The 25750-nt window shown below is 46.4% G+C and overlaps 1 protein-coding gene across 2 annotated transcripts in view; it reads left to right on the top strand.

The window, feature by feature from the left end:
- Positions 1-25750, top strand: part of capn3a (calpain 3a, (p94)) — a 51894-nt gene that overhangs the window by 4556 nt on the left and 21588 nt on the right. For both annotated transcript variants that reach the window (XM_042325080.1, XM_042325079.1), the window contains exons 3-12: positions 5538-5656; positions 7088-7221; positions 11876-12044; positions 14759-14842; positions 15534-15619; positions 18330-18407; positions 22387-22547; positions 23309-23478; positions 23769-23780; positions 23985-24193. In XM_042325080.1, the coding sequence (XP_042181014.1) occupies positions 5538-5656; positions 7088-7221; positions 11876-12044; positions 14759-14842; positions 15534-15619; positions 18330-18407; positions 22387-22547; positions 23309-23478; positions 23769-23780; positions 23985-24193 (1222 nt within the window). The remainder of the gene's footprint in view (positions 1-5537; positions 5657-7087; positions 7222-11875; positions 12045-14758; positions 14843-15533; positions 15620-18329; positions 18408-22386; positions 22548-23308; positions 23479-23768; positions 23781-23984; positions 24194-25750) is intronic.

The raw sequence follows: 25750 nt of genomic DNA, 5'->3' as shown, positions 1-25750 counted from the left end.
TAAATAATAACTACACTCCACTACACAGACCCCAACACTACATAACACTGACCCCAACACTACACTACACTGACCCCAACACTACACTACACTGACCCCAACACTACATAACACTGACCCCAACACTACACTACACTGACCCCAACACTACATTATACTGACCCCAACACTACACTACACTGACCCCAACACTACACTACACTGACCCCAACACTACACTACACTGACCCCAACACTACACTACACTGACCCCAACACTACACTACACTGACCCCAACACTACACTACACTGACCCCAACACTACACTACACTGACCCCAGCACTACATAACACTGACCCCAAACACTACACTACACTGACCCCAACACTACACTGACCCCAACACTACACTGACCTCAATACTACACTGACCTCAATACTACACTACACTGACCCCAACACTACACTGACCCCAACACTACACTACACTGACCCCAATACTACACTGACCCCAACACTACACAACACTGACCCCAACACAACACTACACTGACCCCAATACTACACTGACCCCAACACTACACTGACCTCAATACTACACTGACCCCAACACTACATAACACTGACCCCAACACAACACTACACTGACCCTAACACTACACTGACCCCCACAACAGTACACTGACCTCAATACTACACTGACCCCAAACACACTACACTGACCTCAATACTACACTGACCCCAACACCACACTACACTGACCCCAACACTACACTACACTGACTTCAACACAACACTACACTGACCCCAACAGTACACTACACTGACCCCAACACAACACTGACCCCAACACTACACTGACCCCAACACAACACTGACCACAACACTACACTGACCCCAACACTACATAACACTGACCCCAACACAACACACACTGACCCTAACACTACACTGACCCCAACACTACACTGACCCTACCACAACAATACACTGACCCCAACACTACACTGACCCCAACACAACACTACACTGACCCCAACACTACACTACACTGACCCCAACACAACACTACACTGACCCCAACACTACACTGACCCCAACACTACACTGACCCCAACACTACACTGACCCCAACACTACACTACACTGACCCCAACACTACACTACACTGACCCCAACACAACACTACACTGACCCCAACACTACACTGACTCAACACTACACTGACCCCAACACTACACTGACCCCAATACTACACTGACCCCAACACTACACTGACCCCAACACAACACTGACCCCAACACTACACTGACCCCAATACTACACTGACCCCAACACTACACTGACCCCAACATTACACTACACTGACCCCAACACTACACTGACTCCAACACTACATCATACTGACCCCAACACTACATTATACTGACCCCAACACTACACTATACTGACCCCAACACTACACTGACCCCAACACTACACTGACCCCAACACTACACTACACTGACCCCAACACTACACTGACCCCAACACTACACTGACCCCAACACTACACTACATTGACCCCAACACTACACTGACCCCAACACTACACTACACTGACCCCAACACTACATTATACTGACCCCAACACTACACTACACTGACCCCAACACTACACTACACTGACCCCAACACTACACTGACCCCAACACAACACTACACTGACCCCAACACTACACTGACCCCAACATTACACTACACTGACCCCAACACTACACTACACTGACCCCAACACTACACTGACCCCAACATTACACTACACTGACCCCAACACTACACTACACTGACCCCAACACTACACTGACCCCAACACAACACTACAATAACCCCAACACTACACGACACTGGCCCCAAAACTTTACTGACCCCAACACTACACTGACCCCAACACATCACTACACTGACCCCAACATGATTGTCTCTTCTCTTGCTAGTTTGCTGTTAACTTTGGACAGTTGAGTTGAGCCCGGGTAACCTGTCCCATTATAGCCCTGGTAACCTGTCCCATTATAGCCCTGGTAACCCATCCCATTATAGCCCTGGTAACCTGTACCACTATAGCCCTGGTGACCTGTCCCATTATAGCCCTGGTAACCCGTCCCATTATAGCCCTGGTAACCTGTCCCATTATAGCCCATGTAACCTGTCCCATTATAGCCATGGTAACCTGTCCCATTTTAGCCCTGGTAACCTGTCCCATTATAGCCCGGGTAACCCATCCCATTATAGCCCTGGCAACCCGTCCCATTATAGCCCTGGTAACCCGTCCCACTATAGCCCTGGTAACCTGGCCCACTATAGCCCTGGTAACCTGTCCCATTATAGCCCTGGTAACCCATCCCATTATAGCCCTGGGAAACCTGTCTCATTATAGCCCTGGTAACCTGTCCCACTATAGCCCTGGTAACCTGGCCCACTATAGCCCTGGTAACCTGTCCCATTATAGCCCTGGTAACCCATCCCATTATAGCCCTGGGAAACCTGTCTCATTATAGCCCTGGTAACCTGTCCCATTATGGCCCTGGTACCCTGTCCCATTATAGCCCTGGTAACCCGTCCCGTTATAGCCCTGGTAACCTGTACCACTATAGCCCTGGTGACCTGTCCCATTATAGCCCTGGTAACCTGTCTCATTATAGCCCTGGTAACCTGTCCCATTATAGCCCAGGTAACCTGTCCCATTATAGCCCAGGTAACCTGTCCCATTATAGCCCTGGTAACCTGTCCTATTATAGCCCATGTAACCTGTCCCATTATAGCCCTGGCAACCCGTTCCATTATAGCCCTGGTAACCCGTCCCACTATAGCCCTGGTAACCTGTCCCATTATAGCCCTGGTAACCTGTCCCTTCAAGGGAGAAAACATCTAATCTCTCCCCCTGCGAGCCTCATAACCGGCCTCTCCACCTCTCTACCAGGGGCCTCTCCACCTCTCTACCAGGGGCCTCTCCACCTCTCTACCAGGGGCCTCTCCACCTCTCTACCAGGGGCCTCTCCACCTCTCTACCAGGGGCCTCTCCACCTCTCTACCAGTGGCCTCTCCACCTCTCTACCAGGGGCCTCTCCACCTCTCTACCAGGGGCCTCTCCACCTCTCTACCAGGGGCCTCTCCACCTCTCTACCAGGGGCCTCTCCACCTCTCTACCAGGGGCCTCTCCACCTCTCTACCAGGGGCCTCTCCACCTCTCTACCAGGGGCCTCTCACCTCTCTACCAGGGGCCTCTCCACCTCTCTACCAAGGCCTCTCCACCTCTCTACCAGGGGCCTCTCCACCTCTCTACCAGTTGCCTCTCCAACTCTCTACCGGGGCCTCTCCACCTCTCTACCAGGGGTCTCTCCACCTCTTTACCAGGGGCCTCTCCACCTCTCTACCAGTGGCATCTCTATATTGTACTGGCTCTATGGAAGAGATTCCAGCTAGCAGCACTTCTCATTGTTGAGCTGTTCGTCCATCCTGGGGAACAAAGATCTATGCAGGCTGGGACCAAAATATTCTAAATGCTCAAAACTGACATTGTTCAACAGTTAACTCCCTGACTGGGCACATCCTCCACACCGGGGTGGAGGGACAGCCAGAAAACACTAAGGGACAACCAGAAAACACTGAGGGACAACCAGAAAACACTGAGGGACAACCAGAAAACACTGAGGGACAACCAGAAAACACTGAGGGACAACCAGAAAACACTGAGGGACAACCAGCAAACACTGAGGTCAGGAGGGAGACTTTTCCTCAACAACACAAAGATATCAGAGGAAATATTGCATTCGTATTATTCAGATATCAAGTCACATCTGGAGACAACCAATGGGATGATGATGGCCACTGACAACCAATGGGATGATGATGGCCACTGACAACCAATGGGATGATGGCCACTGACAACCAATGGGATGATGGCCACTGACAACCAATGCGATGATGGCCACTGACAACCAATGGGATGATGGCCACTGACAACCAATGGGATTTTGGCCACTGACAACCAATGGGATGATGATGGTCACTGACAACAAATGGGATGATGGCCACTGACAACCAATGGGATTTTGGTCACTGACAACCAATGGGATAATGGCCACTGACAACCATTGGAATGATGGCCACTGACAACCAATGGGATGATGGCCACTGACAACCAATGGGATGATGATGGCCACTGACAACCAATGGGATGATGATGGCCACTGACAACCAATGGGATGATGATGGCCACTGACAACCAATGGGATGATGATGGCCACTGACAACCAATGGGATGATGATGGCCACTGACAACCAATGGGATGATGGCCACTGACAACCAATGGGATAATGGCCACTGACAACCAATGGGATGATGGCCACTGACAACCAATGGGATGATGGCCACTGACAACCAATGGGATGATGATGGCCACTGACAACAAATGGGATGATGGCCACTGACAACCAATGGGATGATGGCCACTGACAACCAATGGGATGATGATGGCCACTGACAACCAATGGGATGATGATGGCCACTGACAACCAATGGGATGATGGCCACTGACAACCAATGGGATGATGGCCACTGACAACCAATGGGATGATGGCCACTGACAACCAATGGGATGATGGCCACTGACAACCAATGGGATGATGGCCACTGACAACCAATGGGATGATGGCCACTGACAACCAATGGGATGATGATGGCCACTGACAACCAATGGGATGATGATGGCCACTGACAACCAATGGGATGATGATGGCCACTGACAACCAATGGGATGATGGCCACTGACAACCAATGGGATGATGATGGCCACTGACAACCAATGGGATGATGATGGCCACTGACAACCAATGGGATGATGGGACAACCAATGGGATGATGGCCACTGACAACCAATGGGATGATGATGGCCACTGACAACAATGGGATGATGATGGCCACTGACAACCAATGGGATGATGGCCACTGACAACCAATGGGATGATGATGGCCACTGACAACCAATGGGATGATGATGATGGCCACTGACAACCAATGGGATGATGATGGCCACTGACAACCAATGGGATGATGGCCACTGACAACCAATGGGATGATGGCCACTACTCAGTAGTCAAACAATAAGGGGAAAAAATGACAGCTCTCGTCCATTAACTCCAATCAATTGTAATGGCTTCAGAGAATAATGATTTTACACGTTGTGTACATTTTACAAGAATCATTGACTGTGTTCTTCACTGTGTTCATTGACTGTGTTCTTCACTGTGTTCATTGACTGTGTTCTTCACTGTGTTCATTGACTGTGTTCTTCACTGTGTTCATTGACTGTGATCATTGTGTGTAAGTGCGTGATGATGATGATGATGTGTGTGTATTTTTGTATTTTGTTGTGTGTGTGTGTGTGTGTGTGTGTGTGTGTGTGTGACTGCTGGCTGAAAATATTGAATCGGTATTTTTAGATTCACATCACAGTGTTGTTGTTATACAAATGCACAACTATGTTATTGGTGTGTGTCTCACTACGTGTTTCCAAAGGTGACTGCTGGCTGCTGGCTGCTATAGCCTGTCTGACTCTGAATGAGAAGCTTCTCTACCGGGTCGTTCCTCAGGATCAGAGCTACTCCGAGGGCTATGGAGGAATCTTCCACTTCCAGGTCAGAAACTCACCAATCAAAACAACCCTCATTATTAGATAACTAGAAACAATTACACATTTTACTTACCGTAGACTGTCTATTTCTATGTTGTATTGTAATCAGGGAAGGGCTCAATTCCATTTCAAGTCAGTGAGTTCAGGAAGTACACTAACATATGAAACTGAAATTTAATTTCCTCAACAGTGGGATAGGCATTCCGGGTGTGCTTGACTGAATTGAACTGAAATCAACCCCCCAGACCCTGATTGCAATACATTATTACATTATACATTATCACATTATACATTATCACATTATACATTATCACATTATACATTATCACATGATCACATTATACATTATACATTATCACATTATCACATTATACATTATCACATTATACATGATCACATTATATATGATCACATTATCACATTATACATTATCACATTATACATTATCACATTATACATTATCACATTATACATTATACATTATCACATTATACATTATCGCATTATACATGATCACATTATATATGATCACATTATCACATTATACATTATCACATTATACATTATCACATTATATATGATCACATTATCACATTATACATTATCACATTATACATTATCACATTATACATTATCACATTATACATGATCACACTATACATGATCACATTATACATTATCACATTATACATGATCACATTATACATTATCACATTATACATGATCACATTATACATTATCACATTATACATTATCACATTATACATGATCACATTATCACATTATCACATTATACATGATCACATTATACATGATCACATTATACATTATCACATTATACATTATCACATGATCACATTATACATTATCACATTATACATGATCACATTATACATGATCAAATTATCACATTATAGATTATCACATTATCACATTATACATGATCACATTATACATTATCACATTATACATGATCACATTATCACATTATACATGATCACATTATACATGATCACATTATCACATTATACATTATCACATTATACATGATCACATTATCACATTATACATTATCACAATATACATGATCACATTATACATTATCACATTATACATGATCACATTATACATGATCGCATTATCACATTATACATTATCACATTATACATTATCACATTATACATTATCACATTATACATTATCACATTATACATTATCACATGATCACATTATACATGATCACATTATACATGATCACATTATACATTATCACATGATCACATTATCACATGATCACATTATCACATTATCACATTATCACATGATGACATTATACATGATCACATTATACATGATCACATTATACATTATCAACTCCTGTCAAATGTCTTCAACCGTGTCTTTTCCTGCATGGCACATCTTTTCCTCCACCAAGTTCTGGCGCTATGGCGACTGGGTTGACGTTGTCATTGACGACCGCATCCCCACCTTCAACAACCAGCTGGTGTTCACCAAGTCTGCTGAAAGGAACGAGTTCTGGAGCGCCCTGCTGGAGAAGGCCTACGCCAAGTATGTACTCCTAGCTCTATGCCAAATATGTACTCCTAGCTCTATGCCAAATACGACCCCTAACTCTATGCCAAGTACGTACCCCTAACTCTATGCCAAATACGACCCCTAACTCTATGCCAAATACGACCCCTAACTCTATGCCAAATACGACCCCTAACTCTATGCCAAATACGACCCCTAACTCTATGCCAAATATGTACCCTAACTCTATGCCAAATAAGACCCCTAACTCTATGCCAAATATGACCCCTAACTCTATGCCAAATACGACCCCTAACTCTATGCCAAATACGACCTAACTCTATGCCAAAAAGACCCCTAACTCTATGCCAAATACGACCCCTAACTCTATGCCAAATACTATGCCCTAACTCTATGCCAAATACGACCCCTAACTCTATGCCAAATAAGACCCCTAACTCTATGCCAAATACGACCCCTAACCCTATGCCAAATACGACCCCTAACTCTATGCCAAGTACTCTATGCCCCTAACTCTATGCCAAATACGTACCCCTAACTCTATGCCAAGTACGTACCCCTAACTCTATGCCAAATACGACCCCTAACTCTATGCCAAATACGACCCTAACTCTATGCCAAATACGACCCCTAACTCTATGCCAAATACGACCCCTAACTCTATGCCAAATATGACCCCTAACTCTATGCCAAATACGACCCCTAACTCTATGCCAAATACGACCCCTAACTCTATGCCAAATACGACCCTAACTCTATGCCAAATACGACCCCTAACTCTATGCCAAATACGACCCCTAACTCTATGCCAAATACGACCCCTAACTCTATGCCAAATACGACCCCTAACTCTATGCCAAATACGACCCCTAACTCTATGCCAAATACGACCCCTAACTCTATGCCAAATACGACCCCTAACTCTATGCCAAATACGACCCCTAACTCTATGCCAACTCTATATGTACCCCTAACTCTATGCCAAATAACTCTATGACCCCTAACTCTATGCCAAATACGACCCCTAACTCTATGCCAAATACGACCCCTAACTCTATGCCAAATACGACCCCTAACTCTATGCCAAATACGACCCCTAACTCTATGCCAAATACGACCCCTAACTCTATGCCAAACGACCCCTAACTCTATGCCAAATACGACCCCTAACTCTATGCCAAATAACTCTATGACCCCTAACTCTATGCCAAATACGACCCCTAACTCTATGCCAAATACGACCCCTAACTCTATGCCAAATACAACCCCTAACTCTATGCCAAATACGACCCCTAACTCTATGCCAAATACGACCCCTAACCCTATGCCAAATACGACCCCTAACTCTATGCCAAGTACAACCCCTATTCCTTTGCCAAGTCTAGATGAATAAGGGAAATGAAATCTATATACTGTAGAAGTCTATACGCTAGATATAGACTCCTTTCTTCACTGCCTCAGCATGACACCTTCTGCACTACTCTGATTCTAGCCACCTCAACCTGCGTCTCTCCCACCAGACACTTCCAATGCCCAGCAACATGGGCACCCCTACAGTTGACTCACACAACTTTATCCACAGAAAGGGCACAATCCTCTATCCCATGACCTCCTGCACACTTCCCACATCTTGGAATCTCCCTCCTACACACGGCTGCAACATGACCGTAAACGTTGCGCCTGAAACAGCGCAGTGGTTTCTCCACAGGAGCAGGATAACTGACCCACTCAGTGTAACCCACTCAGTGTAATTGGCACTGGAGGCGATGGCTACCTTGGAGAGGCTTGGTCACGGTTCCTATGAGGCCCTGAAACCTTGGAGAGGCTTGGTCACGGTTCCTATGAGGCCCTGAAACCTTGGAGAGGCTTGGTCACGGTTCCTATGAGGCCCTGAAACCTTGAGAGGCTTGGTTACGGTTCCTATGAGGCCCTGAAATCTTGAGAGGCTTGGTCACGGTTCCTATGAGGCCCTGAAACCTTGAGAGGCTTGGTTACGGTTCCTATGAGGCCCTGAAACCTTGGAGAGGCTTGGTCACGGTTCCTATGAGGCCCTGGAACCTTGGAGAGGCTTGGTCACGGTTCCTATGAGGCCCTGAAACCTTGGAGAGGCTTGGTTACGGTTCCTATGAGGCCCTGAAATCTTGGAGAGGCTTGGTCACGGTTCCTATGAGGCCCTGAAACCTTGGAGAGGCTTGGTCACGGTTCCTATGAGGCCCTGAAACCTTGGAGAGGCTTGGTCACGGTTCTTATGAGGCCCTGAAACCTTGGAGAGGCTTGGTTACGGTTCCTATGAGGCCCTGAAACCTTGGAGAGGCTTGGTCACGGTTCCTATGAGGCCCTGGAACCTTGGAGAGGCTTGGTCACGGTTCCTATGAGGCCCTGAAACCTTGGAGAGGCTTGGTCACGGTTCCTATGAGGCCCTGAAACCTTGGAGAGGCTTGGTCACGGTTCCTATGAGGCCCTGAAACCTTGGAGAGGCTTGGTCACGGTTCCTATGAGGCCCTGAAACCTTGGAGAGGCTTGGTCACGGTTCCAATGAGGCCCTGAAACCTTGGAGAGGCTTGGTCACGGTTCCTATGAGGCCCTGAAACCTTGGAGAGGCTTGGTCACGGTTCCTATGAGGCCCTGAAACCTTGGAGAGGCTTGGTCACGGTTCCTATGAGGCCCTGAAACCTTGGAGAGGCTTGGTCACGGTTCCTATGAGGCCCTGAAACCTTGGAGAGGCTTGGTCACGGTTCCAATGAGGCCCTGAAACCTTGGAGAGGCTTGGTCACGGTTCCAATGAGGCCCTGAAACCTTGGAGAGGCTTGGTCACGGTTCCTATGAGGCCCTGAAACCTTGGAGAGGCTTGGTCACGGTTCCTATGAGGCCCTGAAACCTTGGAGAGGCTTGGTTACGGTTCCTATGAGGCCCTGAAACCTTGAGAGGCTTGGTCACGGTTCCAATGAGGCCCTGAAACCTTGGAGAGGCTTGGTCACGGTTCCTATGAGGCCCTGAAACCTTGGAGAGGCTTGGTCACGGTTCCTATGAGGCCCTGAAACCTTGGAGAGGCTTGGTCACGGTTCCTATGAGGCCCTGAAACCTTGGAGAGGCTTGGTCACGGTTCCTATGAGGCCCTGAAACTTTGGAGAGGCTTGGTCACGGTTCCTATGAGGCCCTGAAACCTTGGAGAGGCTTGGTCACGGTTCCTATGAGGCCCTGAAACCTTGGAGAGGCTTGGTCACGGTTCCAATGAGGCCCTGAAACCTTGGAGAGGCTTGGTCACGGTTCCAATGAGGCCCTGAAACCTTGGAGAGGCTTGGTCTGGGTGGAGGAAACCCACAACAGCGGTTTCTGTAACATCTGTATATTTTGTTAAAAACTTGTGGGCTGCGTCAGAGGCTTGACAATCGTTTGTGTACGGTATCGGTGAAAGTACGCAACCTTGAGGGCCTCCCGTATCAACTGTTCTAGATATAGAGATGGCTGAGTTGAACTTCACACCCAAATTCATCAGTTTATCGCCAGTAGAGAGGTGACACCCACATTCACCAGTTTATCGCCAGTAGAGAGGGGACACCCACATTCACCAGTTTATCGCCAGTAGAGAGGGGACACCCACATTCACCAGTTTATCGCCAGTAGAGAGGTGACACCCACATTCACCAGTTTATCGCCAGTAGAGAGGTGACACCCACATTCACCAGTTTATCGCCAGTAGAGAGGTGACACCCACATTCACCAGTTTATCGCCAGTAGAGAGGTGACACCCAAATTCACCAGTTTATCGCCAGTAGAGAGGTGACACCCACATTCACCAGTTTATCGCCAGTAGAGAGGGGACACCCACATTCACCAGTTTATCGCCAGTACAGAGGTGACACCCACATTCACCAGTTTATCGCCAGTAGAGAGGTGACACCCACATTCACCAGTTTATCGCCAGTAGAGAGGTGACACCCACATTCACCAGTTTATCGCCAGTAGAAAGGTGACACCCACATTCACCAGTTTATCGCCAGTATAGAGGTGACACCCACATTCACCAGTTTTCGTGGTACTGAAGTGCTACTGAAGTCAATGAATACAATTTTCACTAGGCTATATGCCTGTTCTAAATGTTGGTAACATATCATCAACACCCCCTGACCCTCTCCCCACTCCTTCACTCTGTCTCCCCCTGACCCTCACCCTGTCACTCCCACCCCCTCCCCAGGCTGCACGGTTCCTATGAGGCCCTGAAGGGCGGTAAACGACCCTAACCCTCACTCTCCCATCCCCCTCCCCAGGCTGCACGGTTCCTATGAGGCCCTGAAGGGCGGTAACACTACGACCCTAACCCTCACTCTCCCATCCCCCTCCTCCCCAGGCTGCACGGTTCCTATGAGGCCCTGAAGGGCGGTAACACTACGACCCTAACCCTCACTCTCCCATCCCCCTCCTCCCCAGGCTTCACGGTTCCTATGAGGCCCTGAAGGGCGAAAACACTACAACCCTAACCCTCACTCTCCCATCCCCCTCCTCCCCAGGCTTCACGGTTCCTATGAGGCCCTGAAGGGCGAAAACACTACAACCCTAACCCTCACTCTCCCATCCCCCTCCTCCCCAGGCTTCACGGTTCCTACGAGGCCCTGAAGGGCGGTAACACTACGACCCTAACCCTCACTCTCCCATCCCCCCTCCTCCCCAGGCTTCACGGTTCCTACGAGGCCCTGAAGGGCGGTAACACTACGGAGGCCATGGAAGACTTCACCGGGGGCGTGACAGAGTTCTATGAGATGAAGGAGGCGCCCAAGGAGCTGTACAAGATCATGAAGAAGGCCCTGGAGAGAGGCTCTATGATGGGCTGCTCTATCGACGTGAGTCTCTGACCTTAGTAGCGTGACCCCTGACCTCATGAACCCGTAATGGAAGAGTCTCCCGTAAATAGAGCAGCCCGTCAGGGAGCCTCGCTCTTTAGTTACGATTCAGACCAGACCTAGTAGCCATTTCAGTCAAAAAAAAAGCTATAGGGCCTGTCTGTGGAGGTCTTGCCCGCAGTTAGTGCCGCCACCCTCAGTGCCGTGTCGGTGTGGGTACAAATCCACACATGTACTGCGTCGGTGTGGGTACAAATCCACACATGTACCGCGTCGGTGTGGGTACAAATCCACACATGTACTGCGTCGGTGTGGGTACAAACCACACATTACCGCGTCGGTGTGGGTACAAATCCACACATGTACCGCGTCGGTGTGGGTACAAATCCACACATGTACCGCGTCGGTGTGGGTACAAATCCACACATGTACCGCGTCGGTGTGGGTACAAATCCCACACATGTACCGCGTCGGTGTGGGTACAAATCCACACATGTACCGCGTCGGTGTGGGTACAAATCCACACATGTACCGCGTCGGTGTGGGTACAAATCCACACATGTACCGCATCGGTGTGGGTACAAATCCACACATGTACCGCATCGGTGTGGGTACAAATCCACACATGTACTGCGTCGGTGTGGGTACAAATCCACACATGTACCGCATCGGTGTGGGTACAAATCCACACATGTAGGCCGCATCGGTGGCGGTACAAATCCACACATGTACCGCGTCGGTGTGGGTACAAACCACACATGTACCCATCGGTGTGGGTCTCCACACATGTACTGCGTCGGTGTGGGTACAAATCCACACATGTACTGCGTCGGTGTGGGTACAAATCCACACATGTACCGCGTCGGTGTAACCCACACATGTACCGCATCGGTGTGGGTACAAATCCACACATGTACTGCTTCGGTGTGGGTACAAATCCACACATGTACCCGTCGGTGTGGGTACAAATCCACACATGTACCGCGTCGGTGTGGGTACAAATCCACACATGTACCCGTCGGTGTGGGTACAAATCCACACATGTACCGCGTCGGTGTGGGTACAAATCCACACATGTACTGCGTCGGTGTGGGTACAAATCCACACATGAGGCCGGTGTGGGTACAAAACCACACATGTACCTCGTCGGTGTGGGTACAAATCCACACATGTACCCCGGTGTGGGTACAAATCCACACATGTCCACATGTACCGCGTCGGTGAAGGGGGTACAAATCCACACATGTACCGCGTCGGTGTGGGTACAAATCCACACATGTACTGCCGGTGTCACAAATCCACACATGTACCGGTCGGTGGGTACAAATCCACACATGTACTGCGTCGGTGTGGGTACAAACCCACACATGTACCGCGTCGGTGTGGGTCCCCACATGTACCGCGTCGGTGTGGGTACAAATCCACACATGGCCCGTCGGTGTGGGTACAAATCCACACATGTACCGCGTCGGTGTGGGTACAAATCCACACATGTACCGTGTCGGTGTGGGTACAAATCCACACATGTACTGCGTCGGTGTGGGTACAAATCACACATGGCCGTCGGTGTGGGTACAAATCCACACATGGCTGCGTCGGTGTGGGTACAAATCCACACATGTACTGCGTCGGTGTGGGTACAAATCCACACATGTACTGCGTCGGTGTGGGTACAAATCCACACATGTACTGCGTCGGTGTGGGTACAAATCCACACATGTCTGCGTCGGTGTGGGTACAAATCCACACATGTACCGCGTCGGTGTGGGTACAAATCCACACATGTACCGCGTCGGTGTGGGTACAAATCCACACATGTACCGCGTCGGTGTGGGTACAAACCACACATGTACCGCGTCGGTGTGGGTCAAATCCACACTACAAATGTACCGCGTCGGTGTGGGTACAAATCCACACATGCCGCGTCGGTGTGGGTACAAATCCACACATGTACCGCGTCGGTGTGGGTACAAATCCACACATGTACTGCGTCGGTGTGGGTACAAATCCACACATGTACCGCGTCGGTGTGGGTACAAATCCACACATGTACCGCGTCGGTGTGGGTACAAATCCACACATGTACCGCGTCGGTGTGGGTACAAATCCACACATGTACCGCGTCGGTGTGGGTACAAATCCACACATGTACTGCGTCGGTGTGGGTACAAATCCACACATGTACCGCGTCGGTGTGGGTACAAATCCACACATGTGCCGGTGTGGGCGTCGGTGTGGGTACAAATCCACACATGTACTGCGTCGGTGTGGGTACAAATCCACACATGTACTGCGTCGGTGTGGGTACAAATCCACACATGTACTGCGTCGGTGTGGGTACAAATCCACACATGTACTGCGTCGGTGTGGGTACAAATCCACACATGTACTGCGTCGGTGTGGGTACAAATCCACACATACTGCCTTTACCCCTTTACCTGTTTTTAACACAATATCTTCGTCTGTCTTGTCTTTCCTGCTTCCTCTACTCATTGTCCTGTCCATTAATGTATGTAGAATTACAAGAGGATTGGAAACACCCCCCCCCCCCATTTGAATGTACTGAGTGTTGGAACTCGTCGATGATCACGTGCCATTTCAAAACTGTCCCCTTCCATTGGTTTAACCAACTGTATCCAATCAGTGCTGTTCCTCATATCGTCGTTGACGATCCGGAATTGTGATCCTGTCTTGTTGTTCATTCCATTCTCCAGTCCCTGGTTCCTGCTCGATTTGAGACGCGCACTGTGACTGGCCTTGTGAAGGGCCACGCCTACTCTGTGACTGCCGTTGAGGAGGTGAGATACAACTATAGAAATATATAGATTCACTTTACGACAATTATCGTGAGTTATTGGATGACATTATTAGATAGACCATGATATACTACATTATTAGATAGACCATGATATACTACATTATTAGATAGACCATGATATACTACATTATTAGATAGATAGACCATGAGATACACTACATTATTAGATAGACCATGAGATACACTACATTATTAGATAGATAGACCATCAGATACACTACATTATTAGATAGATAGACCATCAGATACACTACATTATTAGATAGATAGACCATCAGATACACTACATTATTAGATAGACCATGAGATACACTACATTATTAGATAGACCATCAGATACACTACATTATTAGATAGATAGACCATCAGATACACTACATTATTAGATAGATAGACCATCAGATACACTACATTATTAGATAGACCATGAGATACACTACATTATTAGATAGACCATCAGATACACTACATTATTAGATAGATAGACCATCAGATACACTACATTATTAGATAGATAGACCATCAGATACACTACATTATAGATAGACCATGAGATACAGAGCTGTGGTTAGATGACTGGAGGCCTTTTGGAAGCTGACTGACTGACTGGGACAGTGGTTGTTGCCATTGTTACATGGACCGGGGTGTGTGTTTCTTCTCTGTGTAAGCAGTCCCAGCACAAAGCGTCTAAGGTGCGTCTGGTGCGACTCAGGAACCCCTGGGGTCAGGTGGAGTGGAATGGGCCCTGGAGTGACAAGTAAGACAAACCTGATCGGTTGGACTGATTGGCTGATTGGTTGGTTGGACTGATTGGCTGATTGGTTGGACTGATTGGTTGGACTGATTGGTTGGTTGACTGTTTGGTTGGTTGACTGATTGGTAGACTGTTTGGTTGGTTGATTGGTTGATTGAATAACTGATTGGTTGAACTGGCACCAGTGATAGACACAGGTTGTGTTCTGATGTCCATGCTAACATTCCCAATACATTGCCTCATCCTTCTAAGTACCTAGTCAACCAATCAGCCAATCAGGCAACCAATCAGCCAGCCAATCAGTCTAGAGTAGGTATTGGAATGTAATTTATACAATTCTGCTCAATTATTGTACATGTGTAGGATCTTAATTTGACCAGTTTCGTCAGAGGAGTAAAATAATCCTACAACAGGAGGATTTACACTGAACAAAAATATAAAACGCAACGAAGTGTTGGTCCCGTGTTTCATGAGCTGAAATAAAAGGACCCCAGAAATGTTCCATACACACCAAAAGCTTATTAATCTCAATTTTTGGGCACAAATTTCTTTACATCCCTTTTAGTGAGCATTTCTCCTTCGCCAAGATAATCCATCCACCTGACAGGTGTGGCATATCAAGAAGCTGATTAAACAGCATGATCATTACACAGGTGCACCTTGTGCTGGGGACAATAAAAGGCCACTCTAAAATGTGCAGTTTTGTCAACACAACACCATGCCACACATGTCTCAAATTTTGAGGGAGTGTGCAATTGGCATGTTGACTGTAGGAATGACTCTACCATAAGCCGCCTCCAACATCGTTTTAGAAAATTTGGCCTCACAAACACAGATCACGTTTAACCACGCCAGCTCAGGACCTCCACATCCGGCTTCTTCACTTGTGCAGTGGTTTGCACAAACTGACAGAAACCGTCTCAGGGAAGCTCATCTGAGTGCTCGTCATCCTCACCCGGGTGAGTGGGCAAATGCTCAACCTTCGATGGCCACTGGCACGCTTGAGAAGTGTGCTCTTCACGGAGCAATCGCGGTTTCAACTGTACCGGGCAGATGGCAGACAGCATGTGGCATTGTGTGGGTAAGCGGTTTGCTGATGTCAACGTTGTGAGCAGAGTGGGTGGGTGTGGTTATGGTGAATGATAGAGTATTTATGCTCTCACACATACTCAATAAAATTAGAACTATGGGATGAATTCTAGAGTATTTATGCTCTCACACATACACGATAATATATTACTATAGGATGAATTCTAGAGTATTTATGCTCTCACACATACACAATAATATATTGCTATAGGATGAATTATAGAGTATTTATGCTGTAACGGCTGTCGTGGGTGGAAGAAGGTGAGGACCAAGGTGCAGCGTGGTAATATAATATATAATATAATATATAATATAATATATAATATAATATAATATATAGTATAATATAATATATAATATAATATATAATATAATATATAATATAATATAATATATAATATAATATAATATATAATATAATATAATATAATATAATATAATATATATATATAATATAATATAATATGCAGCGTGGTACATGTTCATGATATTTTAATACTGAAAAATACAGAAACCAACAACGTGAACGAACGAAACTGAAACAGTTCTGTCTGGCACAGATACCAAACAGAAAACAACTACCCACAAATCATAGTGGGATCACAGGCTACCTAAGTATTGTTCTCAATCAGAGACAACGATTGCCAGCTGCCTCTGATTGGGAACCATGCCAGGCCAAAACCAGAAATACAAAACATAGAACAAAAACATAGAATGCTCACCCCAACTCACACCCTGACCAAACTAAAATAGAGACATAAAAAAGGAATTAAGGTCAGGACGTGACACTCATGTTGAGCATGTCTCTCTCTCTCTCTCTCTGTCTCTTTCTCTCTGTCTCTGTCTGTCTCTCTCTCTGTCTCTCTCTCTCTTTCTCTGTCTCTCGCTCTCTCTCTAAGGTCAGGACGTGACATATGCTCTCACAATAGTCCCTAATTTGAAAGTAGTAATGTTGCTAAATTAAATAATGCTTTATCAGGTGCACATTTTTAAAACATTTTTAAAACTATGTCTGGTTGTTAGAAGGGACAGTAATCCCACAGTACTGTTACGCCCGTCGTCGGAATGAGACCACAGCGCAGCGTGGAAAGTGTACATCTTCTTTGTTTAGAACCCCAAAAAAACAGCCAAAAATAAACAAACGTAAAGTTCTGCAGGGCTATACAGCAACTGTGCAAAAACAAGATCCCACAAACTCAGGTGGAAAACAGGCTGCCTAAGTATGATTCCCAATCAGAGACAACGATAGACAGCTGCCTCTGATTGGGAACCATACCCGGCCAACAAAGAAATAGAAAACTAGAATGCCCACCCCAAATCACACCCTGACCTAACCAAATAGAGAAATAAAAAGTCTCTCTAAGGTCAGGGTGTGACAAGTATTCAGATTACGGCACTCGTTTTGAGTAATCCAAAGGATTACATTACTGATAAAGAGACCTGCGGCTTTTCTGTGAATTTATGTCAATCTTAAGGCTCCTTTTGAATTTCCTGCAGCCCAGGAAAAATCTCTGCGACAACGGAGTGATCAAATTAAGATCCTACAGCTGTATATTCCCAGGTCCATGTATCATACTATTGAGTTTGTCTTTTGTTGTTGATGTTGTTGCCTCCCCGTCCACAGCTCTAAGGAGTGGGTGTCTCTGTCTAAGGGAGAGAAGGACCAGCTCCAGCATCAGAGTGCTGAGGACGGGGAGTTCTGGTGAGTCTGTTCCTCTCTTCAACAATGTCCTTCTAGTTTGCTTCTTGAAAATGTACACTTGTTGTTGTCTCTACCGACGTTTTGTGTCCTCTCGTCTGTCTCGACTGGAAAAGGAAAGCCCACACTCACTGAAAATGTCTTTCAGTTTTACAGTTCTTCTGCTGCTGAAGAACAGCTAAATGTACAGACTGTTTCAGTCTTCCTTTTCCAGTGTAACAAAATATGTTTGATTACAAATGATTGAGTAGAGCATGCCAATTCTTGACTCTCCCTCTCCTCTGTCTCCTACTCCTCTGTCTCCCTCTCCCTATGTCTCCATCTGCCTCCCTCTCCTCTGTTTCCCTCTCCTCTGTCTCTCTCTCCCCTGTCTCTCTCTCTCCTGTCTCCCTCTTCCACTCCTCTGTCCCTATCCAGCTGTTTCTCTCTCCTCTGTCTCCCTCTCCCACTCCTATGTCCCCATCCAGCTGTTTACCCCTCCTCTGTCTCCCTCTCCCACTCCTCTGTCCCCATCCTACTGTCTCCCTCTCCTCTGTCTCCCTCTCCCACTCCTCTGTCTCCCACTCCTTTGTCTCCCACTCCTCTTTCTCCGTCTCCCACTCCTCTTTCTCAGTCTCCCACTCCTCTGTCCCCCACTCCTCTGTCTCCATCTCCCTCTCCTCTGTCTCCCTCTCCTCTGTCAATCATAGTCTTCTGAACGTATGTGTTTTGGCTTTACACCCCCTTCTATATTGTTGATAAAGCGTTACCTGTCTATCAGAACACAGAGGTATTTAATAGTATTTGGTATTTGATTAGGATCCCAATCAGCTTTTGCGAAAGCAGCAGCTACTACCCTTTCTGGGGTCAACACAAAACATGAAACATAATACAGAATGACATAATACAGAACATCAATAGACAAGGATAGCTCAAGGACAGAACTCCAACAAAATCCTGGTAGAATCAGGAATTCCCCAGGGCAGCTGTCTAGGTCCCTTACTTTTTCAGGAATTCCCCAGGGCAGCTGTCTAAGGCCCTTACTTTTTAAAATCTTTACTAACGAGTAAAGCCAGTGTATCTATGTATGCCGATGACTTAACATGATACACGTTAGCTACTACAGTGACTGAAATGACTGCAACACTTAACAAAGAGCTGCAGTTAGTTTCAAAAAGGAACAAGTTACTCCTAAATATTTCATTCACTAAACCCTAAACCTCAACTAAATCTTGTAATAAATAATGTGTAAATTGAGCAAGTTAAGGTGACTAAACTGCTTGGAGTAACCCTGGATTGTAAACTATCATGGTCAAAACATATTGATACAACAGTAGCTAAGATGGGGAGAAGTCTGTCCATAATAAAGCGCTGCTCTGCCTTCTTAACAGCACTATCAACAAGGCAAGTCCTACAGGCCCTAGTTTCTACCTTCTACCTTGTACATACCCACACATGATAACATACACACGATACACATAATAAGACATGCACTCTACACATGGATGCTGTATTGTAGATATGTGGTAGTAGAGTAGTGGCCTGTGTGTTGTGAAAAGTGTTATGAAGTCTAATGTCATGTAATATTTAAAATTGTATATGCAAGTATTCAGATCCCTTGAATTGTTTTCCTCGTCTTTATACAAAACCCCATAAATAATAAAATAATGACGAAGCAGAAACAGTTTTTTTAAAGAATAAAAAAAACATAAATACCTTTATTTTACCTTTATTCTTTTACATTTTTACAGAAATATCTTATTTATTTAGTATTCAGACCCCTTGCAATGAGACTGGAAATTGAGCTCAGGTGCATCGTGTGTCCATTGGTCATCCTTGAGATGTTTCTACAACTTGATTGGAGTCCACCTGTGGTACATTCAATTGATTGAACATGATTTGGAAAGGCACACACCTGTCTATATAAGATCCCACAGTTGACAGTGTATGTCAGAGCAAAAACCAAGCCATGAGGTTGAAGGAATTGTTCGTAGAGTTCAGAGACAGGATTGTGTTGAGGCACAGATCTGAGGAAGGGTAACAAAAAATGTCTGCAGCATTGAATGTCCCAATAACACAGTGGCCTCCATCATTCTTAAATGGAAGAAGTTTGGAACCACCAGAGCCAAACAGAGTAATTGGGGGAGAAGGGCCTTGGTAAGTGAGGTGACCAAGAACCTGATGGTCGCTCTGACAGAGCACCAAAGTTCCTCTGTGGAGATGAAAGAACCTTCCAGAAGGACAACCATCTCTGCAGCACTCCACCAATCAGGCCTTTATGGTAGAGTGGCCAGACAGAAGCCACTCCTCAGTGAAAGGCAAATGACAGCCTGCTTTGCCAAAAGGCAATTAAAGGACTCTCAGACCATGAGAAACATGATTCTCTGGTCTGATTTAACCGAGATTGAACTCTGGTTTGAATGCCAAGTGTCATGTCTGGACGAAACCTGGCACCTTCCCTACGGTGAAGCATGGTGGTGGCAGCATCATGCTGTGGGGATGTTTTTCAGCAGCAGGGAAAAATACAGAGAGATCCTTGATGAAAACCTGCTCCAGAGCGCTCAGAATCTCAGACTGGGCGAAGGTTCACCTTCCAACAGGACAACGACCCTAAGCACACAGTCAAGACAATGCAGGAGTGGCTTCGGGACAAGTCTCTGAATGTCGTTGAGTGGCCCAGCCAGAGCTCGGCCTTGAAGTTGAACCTGATCGAATATCTCTGGAGAGACCTGAAAATAGCTGTGCAGTGACTCTCCCCATCCAACTTGACAGAGCTTGAGAGGATCTGCAGAGAAGAATGGGAGAAACTCCCCAAATACAGGTATGCCAAGCTTGTAGAATCACACCCAAGAAGAATCAAGGCTGTAATCGCTGCAAAAGGTGCTTCAACAAAGTACTGAGTAAAGGGTCTGAGTATTTCTGTAAATGTAATATGTAAATGTAATATATATATATATATATTATAGATTTTTCTTTGTCATTATGTGGTGTTGTGTGCAGATTGATGAGAAAATTATAACACTTCAATCCATTTTAGAAACCGGCTGAAACCAGGTTGTGAAACTGTCACGGGGTCTGAATCCTTTCCTCTCCCGTCTCCCTCTTTCTCTCCTCTCTCTCTCCCTCTCTCTCTCTACTCTCTCCCTTTCTCTCCTCTGTCTCCCTCTCTCTCTCCCTCTCTCTCCTGTCTCCCTCTTTCTCTCCCTCTCTACTCTCTCCCTCTCTCTCCTCTGTCTCCCCCTCTCTCTCTCTACCTCTCTCTCTACTCTCTCCCTCTCTCTCCTCTGTCTCCCTCTCTCTCCCTCTCTCTCTCCTCTGTCTCACTCTCTCTCTCCCTCTCTCTCTCTACTCTCTCCCTTTCTCTCCTCTGTCTCCCTCTCTCTCCCTCTCTCTCCTCTGTCTCCCTCTTTCTCTCCTCTCTCTCCTCTCTCCCTTTCTCTCCTCTGTCTCCCTCTCTCTCCCTCCCTCTCTCTCTCTACCTCTCTCTCTCTACTCTCTCCCTCTCTCTCCTCTGTCTCCCTCTCTCTCCCTCTCTCTCCTCTGTCTCACTCTCTCTCTCCCTCTCTCTCTCTACTCTCTCCCTTTCTCTCCTCTGTCTCCCTCTCTCTCTCCCTCTCTCTCTCCTCTCTCTACTCTCTCCCTTTCTCTCCTCTGTCTCCCTCTCTCTCTCCCTCTCTCTCTCCTCTCTCTACTCTCTCCCTTTCTCTCCTCTGTCTCCCTCTCTCTCTCCCTCTCTCTCTCCTCTCGCTACTCTCTCCCTTTCTCTCCTCTGTCTCCCTCTCTCTCTCCCCCTCTCTCTCCCTCTCTCTCCTCTCTCTACTCTCTCCCTTTCTCTCCTCTGTCTCCCTCTCTCTCTCCTCTCTCTACTCTCTCCCTTTCTCCCTCTTTCTCTCCTCTCTCTCCTCTCTCCCTTTCTCTCCTCTGTCTCCCTCTCCTCTTTCCCACTTTCTCTCCTCTGTCTTCCTCTCCCTCTCCTCTGTCTCCCCTTCCTCTGTCTCCCCAGGATGTCCTTTGAGGACTTCAAGAAGAACTACACTAAGATTGAGATCTGCAACCTGACCCCTGATGCCCTGGAGGATGATAAGATCCACAAGTGGACGGTGTCTGTGAACGAGGGTCGTTGGGTCAGAGGCTGCTCTGCCGGGGGCTGCAGGAACTACCCAGGTAGGAGATGACCCCTAACCTCTAAACTCTAACCCTGTATTATATGAACCCTCATCTGTAATTTGTTATTATTTTAGTTGAATTCAGACTTGGGTAGTAACTACTGTAATAATTGTTTTATTTTAAATCCTTTAGCTGTGGTTGATTGAGCTTGCCTGATGCAATGGAACCAATTGAATAGACGTACAATTGCACTTCCCTTCCACCTGGCACTCCGGTCAGGCTAAATCAAATGTTATTTTAACCCAGGACTTGTTGCGTGGTGTATAGGATTGTCCTCATACGGGGCACCATTACGTAGTAGTCAAAAATTATATTTCCACACTTTGAAGTTAGAATAATACTGTGAAATTGTGAAAATTATAATAATGAGTTTTTAGTGTAAAAGCTGTTTGAAAAAATTTCAGCTGTTTTGGTAGGATGGAGTTTTGGCCTGCCTGGTGACATCACCAGGCTGTAAATGAGGTAATAGACCAATAACAAAGAGAGTTCCAAACCTCTCTGCCAATAACAGCTAGTTTTCAGTTTTCCCCTCCCCACTCAGGCCACTCCCAGACATTCCTAGAACATGTTTTGCTTGAGAAATTGCTCTTTGCTAAGAAAATATTTTTGTTTATTTTTGACCATTTTAATTGAAAACAATCATAGTAAGGTACTTAATTGTTAACCAAAAAAAAGATTTTATATTAAGATAAAAACAGTAGCAGTGGACTTTTAAGTGATGTGGTGTGTTTGGTTCTGGACCCGCTCCCTACCTGCAGATACATTCTGGACCAACCCTCAGTTCCGCCTGTGTCTCTTGGAGGAGGATGATGACTCAGAGGACAACGAGGTGGCGTGTTCCTTCGTGGTCTCTCTGATGCAGAAGAACAGACGGAAAGAGAGGAAGTTGGGAGCCAATCTCTTCACCATCGGATTTGCCATCTACGAGGTGTCCCTGTCTGCCCTCCCCCCCAAAAAACGAAACAAAAAAAATCCACTACTAAAGAATCTAAGATAACTTTTATTATTCTTTAAAGGGGAAATCTGCAGATCAGAACAACAACAAAGCACATAGTTAGTTAAAAAAGTCCAAAAATGGATATACAAATCACAGATTGCCCCTTTTAACGCATGACCACATACGTTGTGTACAAGCCGCCTTCTGTTGTAACACGGTTTAGTTTTGAGCGGAGCGGTGTTTCTGGTGTAAACACAACTCTTCTCTCTGTCTGTCTGCAGGTGCCGAAGGAGGTAAGGACAGGAGATGTGGAATGTATTTGTTTACACATTGAGGTTTTATCACCGCCATATTTATTTATAAATGTGTTACTATGAAAGTTTGTTTGATTAATAGTCTAACAACAATAACTAATTCAACACTTTTGTTTTCGCACTTTTCATTCCCAGTCTTTCTTCTCCTGCCTCCTCCGTCTGTGTCTGTGTGTTTCTGACCAGATGCACGGAAACAAGCAGCACATGCAGAAGGACTTCTTCCTGTTCAACTCATCCAAGGCTCGCTGCAAGTCCTACATCAACCTGAGGGAGGTGACCCAGCGCTTCCGTCTGAGCCCCGGGGAGTACGTGATCATCCCGTCTACCTACGAGCCTCACCAGGAGGGAGAGTTCATCCTCAGAGTCTTCTCCGAAAAGAGGAACACCTCAGAGTGAGTGAGAGAGAGAGCTGGGTGGTGGTGGAGCGCAGAGGGAATATGGGAATATACCTAGTCCCCCGGGGAAAAGCAATGCAAGGCCATAGTGAAGTGTCTAAGAGGTTTTATCAGCAGGATGTCCGGGACTTAAACAAACGCAGATAAACGGCCTGTGCGCTGTGATAGACTTTTTAAAAGGCCATTTTTCCCCCCCAGATGTTTTGCCTGCGATCATGTTGCAGATGTCGTTGTTTAAAGATTAAATCACCCTTTTAAAAAGTAAATCGCAGCTCACAGGTCGTTTATCTGCGTTTGTTTGAATCCCGGCTTATGTTTTCCTTGGCCACTGGTTAACTATATATATCAATAGATCTGCAAATACATGTATCCATTCTATGTACTTAACTGCTATCTTGGTAATAGTATGAGATGGGAAATTAGTATTCGTTATCGCCAGCTTCTCTGGTGTTTTCCAGTTATAGTATCTCGCCCTATGTCTAAGATGGGTGAACAGTTATAGTATCTGGCCTTATGTCACAGTATCTGGCCTTATGTCACAGTATCTGGCCTTATGTCACAGTATCTGGCCCCATGTTTAAGATGGGCTAACCAATGTGGGTGGGTGTGTGTTGGGTTATTGTCAGGTTAGAGTGGCCCCTTTGGGGAGAGGGGGGTACTGGGGTTATAGTGGTGGGGTCAGACCGCTAAAGGACAAACTATTTTAACTGCGATTTGATTTGTAGAGCTGGAAGGAATCAGCCACAGTTTGAAGCTGTTATGGAATCCTTTTTAGGACAAGCGACTTCAGATTTGGCCATGCTCGGGTAAACATTTTCTATCAGTATTAAAATAAACCTCCTGCTCTGACTCCAAGCATCACGAAACAATTTCCACCCTAGACGACAAGAGCTCCTAGCTCTGATGGAAGAGGGGGACCTAAAGGAAGAAGCTGTAAAGAGATACAGTATGACAGACAGAACAACACACCAACTTGATTATGGGCCGGTTTCCTGGACATAGATGAAGCAAGATCTTAAGAGAATCTCCATTGAAAATGTTTTTTTAGTCTGTGTCTGGAAACCACCCCTAACAGTTTGACATAACAAAGCCACTGTTATGTCACTGTTTTCATCCATTTTTTTTAAAGAAACATGGACAGAGTATGTGTCAAATTTTAGGTTATATAATCAAGTTGTAGACAAGGTCTGGACCCAACGCTATTACGGAGTAGACCAGGTCTGGCCCCAATGCTCCCACAGAGTAGACCAGGTCTGGAACCAACGCTGCTATAGAGTAGACCAGGTCTGGAACCAACGCTCCTATAGGGTAGACAGGTCTGGAACCAACACTCCTATAGGGTAGACAGGTCTGGACCCAACGCTCCTACAGAATAGACCAGGTCTGGCCCAATGCTCCCACAGAGTAGACCAGGTCTGGACCCAACGCTCCTGCAGAATAGACCAGGTCTGGCCCCAATGCTCCCACAGAGTAGACCAGGTCTGGACCCAACGCTCCCACAGGGTAGACCAGGTCTGGACCCAAAGCTCCTACAGATTAGACCAGGTCTGGACC

The sequence above is a fragment of the Oncorhynchus tshawytscha genome, linkage group LG08 (assembly GCF_018296145.1).
Source record: "Oncorhynchus tshawytscha isolate Ot180627B linkage group LG08, Otsh_v2.0, whole genome shotgun sequence".
Classification (NCBI taxonomy): Eukaryota; Metazoa; Chordata; class Actinopteri; order Salmoniformes; family Salmonidae; genus Oncorhynchus; species Oncorhynchus tshawytscha.
This window is presented reverse-complemented; position numbering and strand designations above follow the sequence as displayed.